The sequence below is a fragment of the Zosterops lateralis genome (assembly GCF_965231275.1).
Source record: "Zosterops lateralis genome assembly, chromosome: 2".
In the NCBI taxonomy this organism is placed as follows: domain Eukaryota; kingdom Metazoa; phylum Chordata; class Aves; order Passeriformes; family Zosteropidae; genus Zosterops; species Zosterops lateralis.
Genome location: NC_139763.1, coordinates 15,780,058 through 15,793,200, shown reverse-complemented (window position 1 = coordinate 15,793,200; position 13,143 = coordinate 15,780,058). Strand labels below are relative to the sequence as shown.

At 34.9% G+C, this 13,143-nt stretch overlaps 1 protein-coding gene across 3 annotated transcripts in view; it reads right to left on the bottom strand.

Annotated features, from left to right (window-relative positions):
- RPS6KA3 (ribosomal protein S6 kinase A3) overlaps positions 1-13,143 on the bottom strand; it is a 74,925-nt gene that overhangs the window by 4,237 nt on the left and 57,545 nt on the right. For 2 of the 3 annotated variants that reach the window (XM_083854737.1, XM_083854739.1), the window contains 7 exons: positions 12,376-12,501; positions 10,818-10,907; positions 6,445-6,603; positions 3,099-3,260; positions 2,825-2,901; positions 1,652-1,769; positions 759-899 (listed from right to left, as the gene is read on the bottom strand). In XM_083854737.1, coding sequence (XP_083710863.1) covers positions 759-899; positions 1,652-1,769; positions 2,825-2,901; positions 3,099-3,260; positions 6,445-6,603; positions 10,818-10,907; positions 12,376-12,501 — 873 coding nt within the window. The remainder of the gene's footprint in view (positions 1-758; positions 900-1,651; positions 1,770-2,824; positions 2,902-3,098; positions 3,261-6,444; positions 6,604-10,817; positions 10,908-12,375; positions 12,502-13,143) is intronic. The other variant, XM_083854738.1, reaches the window with a different exon arrangement.

Below are 13,143 nucleotides of genomic sequence, written 5' to 3'. Positions count from 1 at the left end.
CCACATTATTCAGCACATGAAATCTTAAAAACATATAGAAAGTTGTGAGCTGGGGGGATCAGAACTCCCCCACTTCTTGTTTGTGTTTTTGGATGCCAGAAATTTCTAACAGCTGACTCAGAAAATGTGTTAATTATATTCTTCAGATCCCTTTTATATTGCACAAGAGATTCTTGAAAGTAGGACTGAAAACAAGGTTGAATACAAAGAAGTAGAATTCAATTATTTTTGATTTTCCTTTGTTTGTTCAAAGTGAAAAAATTCCAGGGTAAAAAACAGATCTTGTTTCAGACAGAGTGCAGAAGTGTGATACTATAGTAATTAACACTGCCCTTTTGACTTCTCTTCAGCTTTTACTGTGTTCACAAGGTATTCTGTACCCTCCTCTGAAACTGTAAAGTTAACAAACGATTTTACAACTCCCCTATAGTCACCTGACATTTTTCACTATGAGAAGAATGATTTATGTTGGTTTCTGAAAGCACTTAAGCCTTCCAGTGTAAGTAAGTTCAATAGATTTCAAACACAAGAAAACAAAAGTCTTTTTCAAATGTATTAGATTTATTCTCTGTAAGTGGTTTCTCATTAAATCCTATTAGAAATTACAAGTTCATTTTAGGGGTCAGTGCAACATCCAGTCGTAATAACTTTTTCATAGTATTTAGAGGAGACACGTTACCCTCTAACTTTAAAAACAAAACCCCCTTTTGTTTACACTAATTTTGGCTAAACAGCAAGCTGAACAAATATCTACTCACCTTCACTAAATGGGGAGCATCCTGCCTGTTGAGCTGGTATTGAGGCAACCGGTCACAGTGAACTATCCAGGGGTGACTGAGAACTTGAGCTGCAGTCAGTCTTTGATGAGGGTCAACATGAAGCATTTTTGAAACAAGGTCCTATCAACAAAGAGTCAATGGAAATAACAGAAGAACTTCAGCTTTAAAACATATTAGTAGTTAAAAACTATAAAAGAAGATTCTAGAGGTATAAAAATATGTTTATAATGTCAGTTTAAAACAAATGAAAAGCCATCCAGCAATGCTAACAGTATATCTTTTAATTATATAACTTAATAGACATTTGGTAACACAAAAGGAAGGTATCCAATTAAACAAAGAAAATTTTAGCATTTAAAGCATATAGAAGGGGCATAAAGGATATTGCACACTGAAATTCAGAATCTATTTGCTTTTAAAAACAGGCTTCTCTAAAACGTAAAAAATGTTTGTTTTGCAGTAAAATGCAGTAAAAAAAGTGCAATACTTCACTGGTTTTCGTTATCATGATTAGGATTATCTATGATTTTGAATGTCCTGTTTCCACATGACATATTATCAAAGCACTTCTCACCATGGATAATGGTGTGTGTGAATACTGATATAACACACTGTATTTCTAAGGACAGCTGTTAACTACTACAGTGTAAGGAACACCTGTTCTTTCCTCCTACATGCAAGTGACTGCTGAAACATGAACAGATCAAAAACAAGAAATGAAATTTTAGGCACATAAGGGATTAGATCAGTATTTTAATATACCAATGGGTGGAACTTACCCAATCATCTGTGATATAAGATATACATTATAATCAAAATGTTACATTGCAATCCATCCCTGATCCCACAAGAGACAAAGCAAATATACTTGCCTTAGCTGTGTCTGAAACACTGTTCCAATAACCACCACTGAGAGAGAACTTTCCACTTCCTATTCGGGCCAAAATCTCCTCTGGAGTGTCATCAGGACCATTTGCAAAAGGAGTGTAGCTATTTAACCAAAAAAATTCAATGTTAGTAACTTCCCTAACCTGGGCCTCAGTAAGTATTATTGCAAGTTCAACATAATTATAGGCAACAAATGGCCAAACCACTGTAAAAGGAATTTATTCTTAACCTGTGAAAGCACATGGGCACTGACTATAGATTTGTTCTTATTGCACGTACTCCCTCTGTATCTGGTCTGAAAAGCAGATTTTTCCTATAGCAGTTCAAGTACTGGTGGTACCTGAATTACAGAAAATATTCCTTAAGCTTTCTTATTCTAGTGAACTACTAAACAATCCATCCTGTTGTAAAATCTAAATGTCTGCGAAAGAATAAATGCTAGTTTAATGCCAGAGGAAGAAAGGTGCACCAGTTTTCCTTGCTTGACTCTACATACTCTTGCTGCTATCAGAATGCCCCCAACCAAAAAATAGATACATTTAAAACCAAATATGTTTGTTACTTATTTATTTAAAAATAAGAAAATCTTCGATGATGTTAATTCTTAACCAAACTGGCAACCTGAATAACCTAGCATAAAAAGACAGTTGCTATTGCATCTGCTAAGTAGATTTTATTTTGAACTTCTGGTACTATAGTTGAATTCCTTATCTTTTATATGATTAATTTCTGCTGCATATACAAATGCCTTTCTGTGGCATTTATTATATTCTAACTGCATCACTCCAAATATTCAGTGGCTGGATTTTGCACACAAACATGCTTTAAAGCATTGCAATTGTATTTGCAATATGTACTTTCTTCGACGTACATGCTGCTTAATCTATCTTTTAATTTTCACATGAAACAATAAATTTGTAGTGCAATTAAGCAGAAATTAAAAAACTAAAATAGAGGAGATGTTAGAAGCAAAGAATTTTTCACATTAGTCCCTGCAAACTTGGATTTTATTTAAGGTAAAGCATTTTCTCAACCCCAAAGTTGAGATTAACTGGTGCTTTGATAGAAACATGTGCAACAGTGGGCCTACATTTATTACTGGTTTTGTTTGTATTGGTTTGGTATTCTACAGTGAAGCAAACGATAATCACCCTTACCCAGTGAGCATGGTATAAAGTAGAACACCAAGGCTCCATATGTCACATGCAGCATCATAACCTTGCCTCTTTAAAACCTGAGGAAGACAAATATTTTTTTCTGAAAAAAATGCTTAGAAATGCTTTGATTATGCTATAAAAATGGTAACATTTCAAATTTTTACTGTTTACAGAGTGAGTCTACTTGTTACACAGGAACAACAACAAAAAAATCTAGCTAGCAAAAAAATCCCAGTAAAATATATCAAGGCATATAAACTATCCTGGGTTTTACCTCTGGTGCAACAAAATTTGCTGTGTAACATGGAGTCATCAGAAGACCATTTTCTGCTCGCAGTTGTTTTGCAAAGCCAAAGTCACAAATTCTAATTGATTCTGGATTACCAGATTCATCAACATAAAGAATATTGCTAGGCTTCAGGTCTCTGTGAACAACCTAAAAAAAAAAAAAAAAAAAAAGAAATCATTAAACACAATAAGCTAAACACATGAAAAGCTTTTTATTATAATTAGCAATTCTGCTACTTAATTTGAAGTCTCCCATCAGTGTGCTCAGTTTCCAGAGTTCCAACCTCCACCATCAGCTGTGGTGTTTTGATCCTCTGTGGTGTCTGGAGTATGAGAATTCTAACTTGGAAACTCTAACTATAAAACCTCCTCCAGACATCCCCACCCCCCTAATTTATTTGTACAGTTCCAGATGTCTCTTCTGATGGTTGAATCGTGTACTTCCTTTTTAACAAGCATAACTACCAGGCTTTTTAAATCAGAACCTTTGGCTACTAATATCTTTTGGGAGTCAGGGGCTCCCATAGCTGCTGATGTACCACCTTGCTATGTAACCACAGACTAGTTATTGTTTGAGTAACTCTTCATTCAGACAGTCTGAATTAATCTCAGAAAAACACTTAAAACCTGATTAAGAAGAAATTTTAATAATAAAAAACCCCAATGAAGTATCAAAGAGGTATTCTCCGAATATCAATAAAAGCCTGTATTGGTTCCCAAGTGGTTGCCTTTGCAGGGGCTTGAGATATAAAATGCTTGACAATACTGGAGAAACTGCCAAAATTCTGGCAGAATTTGAAGTTATGTTATAACAAGCCTTAACAAAACCTGGAATGCACAAGGACAGTCCTTGAAATCAGATGACTTGATATATTTTCTTCACAAGACAAGTTAGCTTACAGCCTCCAGAAACTTTGCTCTCTGTAAAGGAGAGGGTATGTATCACTGTAAAACAGCAGAGTGGATCTAAGTGAATGAAGCTTTTGGATTCAGAAATCAGAAGTTCAACACACTCATCCAAACCTAGCAGGGTTTCAGGAAAGCAATATGAGACCAAGGAGTAAGAGTGCAGAGGGTTGTGCACATTGCAAAGCCATTTAACACATTAAGTCTTTTTAGTAGAGACTTCTCCAGTATGCAAATCCTGTGCAATTCTCAGATTTAACAAATCAAGTACTTAAAATTATGGAAATAAGCACTTTGTAAGCTGAAATATACAAATGATATTAAAGAATTTGACTTGGAACAGTAGGCGTTAAGGGGAACATCCTGGCTTTAGATGTCAGTGTATAAGAGAACCAGTTTCCTGATTGCCCTTGTTTTTTACCTTTTTCTCTAATAATGAGTGAAACAACCTTTACTGGTCCAAGAGGCAAAAAAACCCAAACCAAACCGAATCCATTTTTATTCTTGTTGATGTTTCGGGCATTTTTTTGAAAGAGATTCTAAAAGGGGTAGAAAGGAAGAAGTGGGCAACGGAAGCAGCACAGAGCTCGGGATTTGGCAGTTTCTAGAACAGTCTGCTTGAGTTGTATTTTTTTTTTCGGAAGATGAAGCAATGCTCAAGTAGGAGGAAGAGTCAGTGTAAGAGTCTAGTTCAAATTAAAACACTTCTTCCCAAGCAATCAAAATGTTTATGTCAAAGAATAAGTGAAACACCTTCCTATGTTAAGCTCTTTTCCCCCAAAGGTAAATCTTGAAAAGATTAAAAAATTTAATGCTTAAAAAAATTTTGCCAAATTGTTTAGATTATGTTGGTATTTAGTATAGAAATAAAATTTTATTTTAGAGCAACAAAAGAGAGCAAAATAACATGCAGGAACTTTCAGTTCTATTTCTTAGCACTGTGCTTTTGACCAGCAGTCTTAATGATCTACCAGCATTCACAAGACTGCTGCTCCAGGATGACATGACACTTCTCGTTTATCTGTTTTATGATGTCTCTTGTGCCAATCCTTAACCACTGTATGTTGGCCCTAATACTTTCAGAATGCTCTGGGTGAGTGTTGAAAGCACTGCTTACCCTGAGGATTTAACTTCTTGCTTAGATAGTTTCTCACTTCAAAAGTATTTTATGAACATCCATGAGGAAACTCTTGGAAGGGTTGTGGAGACTGCACACAGATGCAGAGACTGTCCAACTAGATATTACTTAATACCATATTCAAATAAGCTCCTCCAGTGTCCAAAGGAGTTTCAACAGGAAAATCCACTGAAGACATGAGGGACTCTTCCAGAAAAGAATTAGACTACAGAAGTACTCACTATTTACATATATGGCCAGCTTTCCTGTGGAGGTGTACTTAATATAAGACTTGAAAATTTCCAAAAGCAAACGTTCCAAAGTGTATAGGGTCTGATACAAGTTCAAATGCCAATATTTACAGATATCTACAGTAAAAAACCAAACACTTCTAAAGCCCCTAACTTGATGCAAGGACACTGGGCCACACATGGCAACAATGAACCAAGTTATGATTTGTTATTCTATTATCTGCATTTCCATACAGAAGGTATCAAGGCTTGATCTCAATTCCCATGGGTGCTGCTGGCCAAGGACTATTATCTGTACACACAGGCCCAAATAAAAACACATACATGAGTAAGTGACTGAAGTGATGAATTACTGAATGAGATACCAGATAACTTTGAGCATAACTTTTCTGAAATAACAGCTTCCAGACATGACAGTGTATATCGAATTGCTATTTGTTACTTAAAATAATTTGAGTACTATATGTTCTAAAGCATCCTTTCTTGGATAACAACATCATGCATTAGCAGTTTGACTTTTTCCTTGCACCCTTATTTTCTGCCTTTCCTTTTTTCTTGTTTACTTAAAAATGCAACACAACTTGTCTTTCTTGCCATGCAATTATCACAATGTCCTTCTCTATATGTGAACTACTTCCCCTGCCTTCAAATTAATTACAAAGGAATTACAAGTATGACAGGTGGAAAATAAATTTTCAGGGTATATCACAGGACGAGATTGAAATTACATTAGGTCCCATGGCTATGCAACAACACTGGTCCTAGCACTTCTTCCTGGACTTTCTTCCCATCATATCCTCTCTGTTAGTAATTATCTGCATATTCCACAGAACTGTTGATAGACTGCTTGAAGAACAACAGAAACAGTTGCATCATCTCAGTTATCTGAACGCATACAGAGCTGATAAGGAAAGTTTTGATTTCAACACAAATTCCTGCTGCAATGTAATTGTTTACCCAAAACTACTTCATTACCACACAGAAGAATGTATCAAGATACAAGTTAATGCTTCTGAATATCAATAGCTATAAACATTTTGTCTGAGATGAAAACTTACCCCTTGTGTGTGAAGATATTCAACCGTTTTTGTTATTGTGAACAGAACAGCACTCGCTTCTCGTTCTGAGAAAAATTTCTGCCTAAGAATTTTATCCAGCAGTTCTCCTCCTTTCATAAGTTCTGTTACTACATACACGTATTTTCCATCATCATACACCTGCAAAAAGTACATAAAAAATTTAAACCTCAAAATATTTATTCTCTGCTGTCTTCCTGTGAAATGCACACAGAGATAGTGCAGGTGTGTCCACAAGCTGTTTTCCTCAATTGTTTTCCCCGTATTTCACAACCCACACACTGTCCAAATGTTCATCCTCAGAAGTGAACACAAAGGCTTTACAAAAAGGCAATACCGTACCAAAATAACATAGAAATACTGGCATGAAAGAGTTTAAAGATAAAAAAGGATAAATAACAGGTAGTTTCTCCCACAGTTTCTCTAAAACTAAGTAAACTAGATATATGAGAAATTAAGTAGTAAAAAATGGAAACTAGTCTAATTAAGGCAAAACCAGAGCTAATTCAAGCAGCAATTATTGCACCAAATTAAAAATATAAACAGAGATCATCTCAACAGTCACCAAAAAAGAGGAAAAAATTAATCTAAGTTTATCTCCAATATCCTCTGTCAACAGTGAATACAAAGTTGCTATGGTAAAAACCCCTACAACTTATACATTACTCTGCACATAAAACCTATGCCAAAGTCTAAAAGTATTAAAATATGCATTTTTATCCCTTACTTCTAGTTATGGAAAACAGCTTAATTTTTGCATGGCTTATATCGTCCAGGGAAGCATTTGAGAATTCTTTACATTCTCACCAGAGGGCACTACAGACTGATACCAAAGCACATTTTAAGATACTTGCACTTCAGCATTTCATTTCAGTTGCACTTTCACAGAATCACAGAACAGTTTAGGTTGAAAGAGCCCTTAAAGATCATCTAGTCCCAACCTTCCTCCATAGGCAGGGACATGTTTCACTAGATCAAGGTGCTCAAAGCCCCATCCAACCTGGCCTGGGAGTTACAACTTAATCCAGAAGTAATTCCTGCTTTAGTGAAGCCTTTTATAGACTGTTCCCTTTAATAATTTCAACCTACTTTTATGGTGATGTTGCAATTTTTTTTTTTCAGTAAAATGTGTGGAAAAAAACCTCATATGTTTCACCAGAAACAATTATCAAAAATTTAGTAAAATGAATTTAGGAATATCAGCTAAGTAACAGAAAATAAAAATTAAAAAAAGGCTTTCATGAAAGTTAAATAATTCTTTTGGCCTTACAAGCTTATGACATTGAGAAGAAGAGAAGAAGACATGATGGGTTTCTGTGTTCTCATTTAACAGGAATTTTCCCACCATGAAATATAAATGACTTGAGCATCTGAATGTGTATTAAGACTTTAACCATTACACAGTATTCAAAAGCAGAATTACCTAATTCTAGATACTAAACTGGATTTTTTTTTGTTTGTTTTTTGATAGGCATGCTTCCTCTAATCCTAGTTTAACATGAGGAGATCAGCTTATTTCATTTGACATGACAGAGCATACACATCTCAGGACTGCAGGATTCAAGCAAAATTTGCATTTGGTTTTATCTGCTGGTCCTGTCTACCAGCCAAAAAACCCTACAGATAACTCACCCCAAATAAACTATTCCCCTTGCACTAATTCCTCTAATGGTATTATCAACTTAAGTTGTTTTTGAATTAAATACTGATGAAGTTTTCTTCACAGGTGCACAGTATCACACTAAGATCACAAATGTGACACTACTTTTTAAAATTAACTCTGAGCACAAGCCACAGGTCAGTCAGTATGTCTTTTCTATGAGGCAAAATGGAAGAAACTATAGTGAGAAACAGATGTAGGCACATGAATAAAATACAATGCAATGGAGAAAGAAATCAAGATTTTTGCCAAGGGAAGTAAGATCTTACAGACATATGAGATATTTTGAAATTATAAATAACCACTTGGACAGGGAGACTGGATATCTTGTATTCAGGTTTCTAAAATGTCTCTGAAATGATTCTTCAGGCAATGCTTTAAATAACTCAAAACAGGTCAAAAGTTCTGTTACAGAACTGTAACTATTACATAAAAAGGGTGAAATACTTATAATGGCCCGGCACAGGAAGTTTCTAGGTAATGTTTTGTTGGAAGCTGTGTGCTTCCTCCCTTCTTACACTGTTTCCTAGGCATCCACTAAGGGCCTCTGTCAGAGGCAGGATATTGGATAAGAAGAACCATCTGATTTAGCACAATATAGCTCCTTTTGTTTATATACTGTGTAACTGAAAAAGACCACTGATAACAATCAGAAAGAAAACCCCCAGAGGACTGTGCACTGCAGAAAGAATTTGGTCTCTTGAATATCCATTGTTTCAATCCAAACACCTTCAGAATTAAATTACATAAAAAGGCTGAACAAGAATGAAAACTTCCATCTTAAGCAAAATTCAAATATTACTGCATTTCTTCTTGAAATAGAAGGAAAGAAAGAAATTATTTCTTGCAGAATAATAATTTCCAAAGTAGGCACTTAAATGCTCAAATATTTTATTTTGGCACTTCAGATTAGTAACATTTAGGTTTTGATGTGGAACTAAATAAAAAATTGAGCAAATCAACAATGAGTTTTATTTTTATAATAGTACATGGTACTCTAGAGTTTGGGACCTGAAGGCAAAACACTCCTTGTCTTCTCTGAAAGCTGTAATAGCACACCATTATAATGTGGGATATGCAAGCAGTCTTCCCCATGGGTCTGTATTAGGACAAGAAAAACTTTATGTCAAATTCTTACAGATTTACACAAGATCCTATTACATATGAATCCCATCTCTTTTTTTTACACTAGACATCCTTCCATAGTTTCTGCTTGGGGAACTGATCTGAAGCAGAAGTGGGTAAGAATTACAGCCTTTCTCCCTTTGTGGGCTTAAGGTGGTTTTTTTTGGTAGTCTCCTATTTGTGTATTGGTGTTGCTGTGCATGGAAGATGGTTCCTGCTGGAAGATGACTGACAATGATAAAAGATTAATTACAAAGTGAAGTAATTCAGCATATATTGCAGCTATTTAAGACTGCCTGGATTTCTGTCCTCAGTGTAAAAGTTCAAGTGCTCAAGTTCAAGTAAGCGCTCACATTCTTGTGTTTTGTCTTCCTGCTTAAATAACATAAGCCCTGTTATGAATCAAAGTAACACATGAGCCCAGCATGCAGCACTAAAAGCACCATGAATGCTGATGCAGGTTCTGTGCAGCACAGCTCCTTTCAAGCAGCTTTACTGTCCAACCACATGAAGCAGAACAGAAAGTGGGACTGTAATTGTGATATCTTGCTTACAATAAGATAAGCTCCCTGGTGGGCTCCCCTGAATATCTATCTTATTTTCACTGTCCAAGAAAAGGCCAAACAGTACAATATCAATCAAGTGAAGACAGATTATAGTACCCAACTTCATGCAGAGTTCTATAGTGCTCATCTCCTCAGTATTTATGAGCTGCTGTTTTAATGACTTCAAAATGTCTGACAATCTCCTTTCAGCTGAGCTCAGCTTCCTGGAAATGGTTTGCTGTTTTGCCTGAGGTTTGGTTTGGGAGACCAGAATATTTCCCTGCAGTCTAAGAAAGTCATTAAGCATATACCTTTTTAATTTTTAATCCTCTTTAATGAATAACCAAGGAGACAAAGGCAATTTTCTCTTTCAGTTAGATCATCAGAATATACTGTTCACTATGAAAGCCCTCAGCTTATGTTATTCCTTGCTTTTTATGGACAAAGTGTTTCCACGGTCAGAGCAAATAATACAAGGGAAAAAATACCTAGACAGTATTCATACAGAGGCCAGATAAAGATACTGGTTAAAAAAGAGTGAAAACCGTGGACATGGAAAGATTTTTGTCTATTCCTGAGTAATACTTGCTACTGTCCACGAAAATTACTTCGGGTACTGTGCTAACAGTGAGTTCTTTGTTATACAATAATGTACAGTAAAATTGCTTTTGTTTAATGTAGGCAAAAATCAGATTCAAAGTTAACTAAGCAATCAAAAAACTTCCTTATTTCTTTAGAAATACAGCCAACATCAAAAAAATTATTCTCATGCTAAGATTTAGGAAGGATGAATTATTTGGCTTCTTAGAGTAAACACTGTACCACAATATAAGCATCTTTAAAAGAAAACACAGACATCCCAGTAATAGTAGATACTATTAAATAAATTGCATTGGGACATTGTTTTATTCTAAAATACTGAAAAACATGAACATAAATCTAAAACATGTAGCTTGTCATCTCTCAAATTAGAAAGTGATTCACAACTATAATACACTAAATGATGTCTTTAAAACACTACTTACATCTTTCAGGGTAATAATATTTGGATGCTGTCCATAGCGCAGCAGGATTTCAATCTCTTCTGTTGGATCTCTTTTACTCTTGTCAATAATCTGTAAGAGCATGTACAGACATAGGCATAATTCTTTTTGTCAATCTCATGTAATACTTTGGTATGCTTATTAGCATCAACAGTCAAGCAGTATTTATTGTTGGAAAAGACATGGATTATAACCAAACACAAGTTTGTTAAATTGGAAAATCAAGGCAAAGCAAAATATGTTGGGAAAAATGAAAAAAAACCACCTCTTTTGAAAACAGTTTTGGAGGATAAGTGATCTGATCTCTTTGGCTGTGATAAATAATGCAAGGCTGTTTAGTAAGTAAGACTTCAGTGATCCATTATTTAATAAAATAGCAAGTTCCTAATTTAACATGAAATACCAGTTGGATAATGCTAATGAGCTGATTTTCACAATGCTAATCTCAAACAAATATTTGGTTCAGCAAAAGAAAGCAGGAGAGAAAGAGAACAAAAAAGTAGAAAAAGTAAAAATTTCTCAGAGTTAATTCAAACACTTATTCATTATGAAAGTCCATTTGAATCTCTGGTTCTAAAGTTCACCTTGATGAAACAAGCAAAATATTGTTTTGCCCTACTTATATGTATTCTTGTTCTCACTTTTTTTCCTCTCCTGAGATGCAGAATTTCCTATAATGTCTTTTCCATTGTTGTATTACCCCCTCATCCTTATGCCCATACTGCTACCCGTCCCCTGCTAACACATCAGACATTGATCATCTTATTCTTTTTCTCAAGATTCCTTGAGGAAAACTTGCTCTAACAGAGGCAATAGAAAAGCGAGTGAATCTTCACGACCAGTGTTATAGCTGAGGGAATTATCAGCTATGCCAGGACTTTCTTGCAGTTTCAAGAAATTACTTAAAATTGAAAGCACAGTAGTCAAATCTGTTCCTGGCCAGAACCAGAATAAAAATAAGTATTTAACTACCAAATTGAAACTGGGAGGTTTCCAGGAGGCAATCTATATACTTAACCCATCTTTGTATTTTACATGATTAAGTAGTAAGCTGTACAGCAATTTAAAAAGCGAATACCTCATAGTATAAGATTTAAAGTCTGCTTTTTTCCCCCCCACTTATAAAGTCTGCTAATCCATACTCTTGCTTTCCTAGTAAGAATTTGGTCCCAGGTTATTACATAAAAAGACAAAAAACTTTATCATTGCAGTTCTGGGAAATCTACTGATTTAAACTGAGAATTTAATGCCTTCAGAGAAGTGCTAGAAAGCCCTATAGAATAATATAAAAACAACATTAAAAACCTTGCTGAAAACCAGGAAGCCAAAACAGCGTTGAAGTTTATTCTGGAAGTTGTACCACACTGAAGACTGTTATGATCTCCTTACCCATTTGAGAATTTATGAATTTACTTTTACAGTTGCATATAAAATATTTCTATATTAAAAAAATTAATCTCAATCCCTGTGTTTCTCTATGGCAAATAAAAGATGCCCAGTGCTAAAATCTGAAAAGTGCCATTTATAACACAGTAATTACCTTTACAGCATATTCCATGTTTGAAGCTTTATGAACACATCTCTTGCAGACAGAGTAAGAGCCAACTCCAATATCTTCCTTTACTTCATATCCATCAGTAAACTGAATACTGTTCCTGTGCAACTGCTATCAAAATAACATTATCAATTGATGAATATTCTTAATATGTAACTGATTTTTTTACTAAAATAACTTTTAAAAAATTCCTATTGATTTGCTTAAAATTTTAAATTGATGACTCTACTAGATCAAAGTGGTCTAAATCCCCACTACCTTCTGTTCAAAATTAGTATATGTAATATAAATTATATATTAGACATATTGTAAATAATGCACACTGTGTTTTAGAAACTGATGACATTATTTTTCTGATTGCTGCTTTACTAATTTAAAGATAGAAACTCCAAACTAAAGAAAATCAGAAGACTTTAAGATAAAATAGTGATACAACAATGGTAAAGAAGTATCACGGTTTTTATTATCTGAATAGACAGAATGCCAGCTGGAAAATTCAGACATACTGAACAGAATCAGATTGGCTGGAATTGCATGGAATGGCAGTCACAAATCCTTTCACAGAAATAAAAAGCTGAAAGGAGGACAAGTGCTCACTCTTGTAAGGGAAGGAAATGGTGTTCTAGTGTATGGAGTTTGTGCAAAGGATGCAAAGCATTTGCAGGAAACCATCTGAGTATCCTGCAGCACAGAAAAGAGGAAATAGGAGTGAGGAAGTTGTTAAGGGGCACAGAGGAAAGGCAGCAGAGAAAC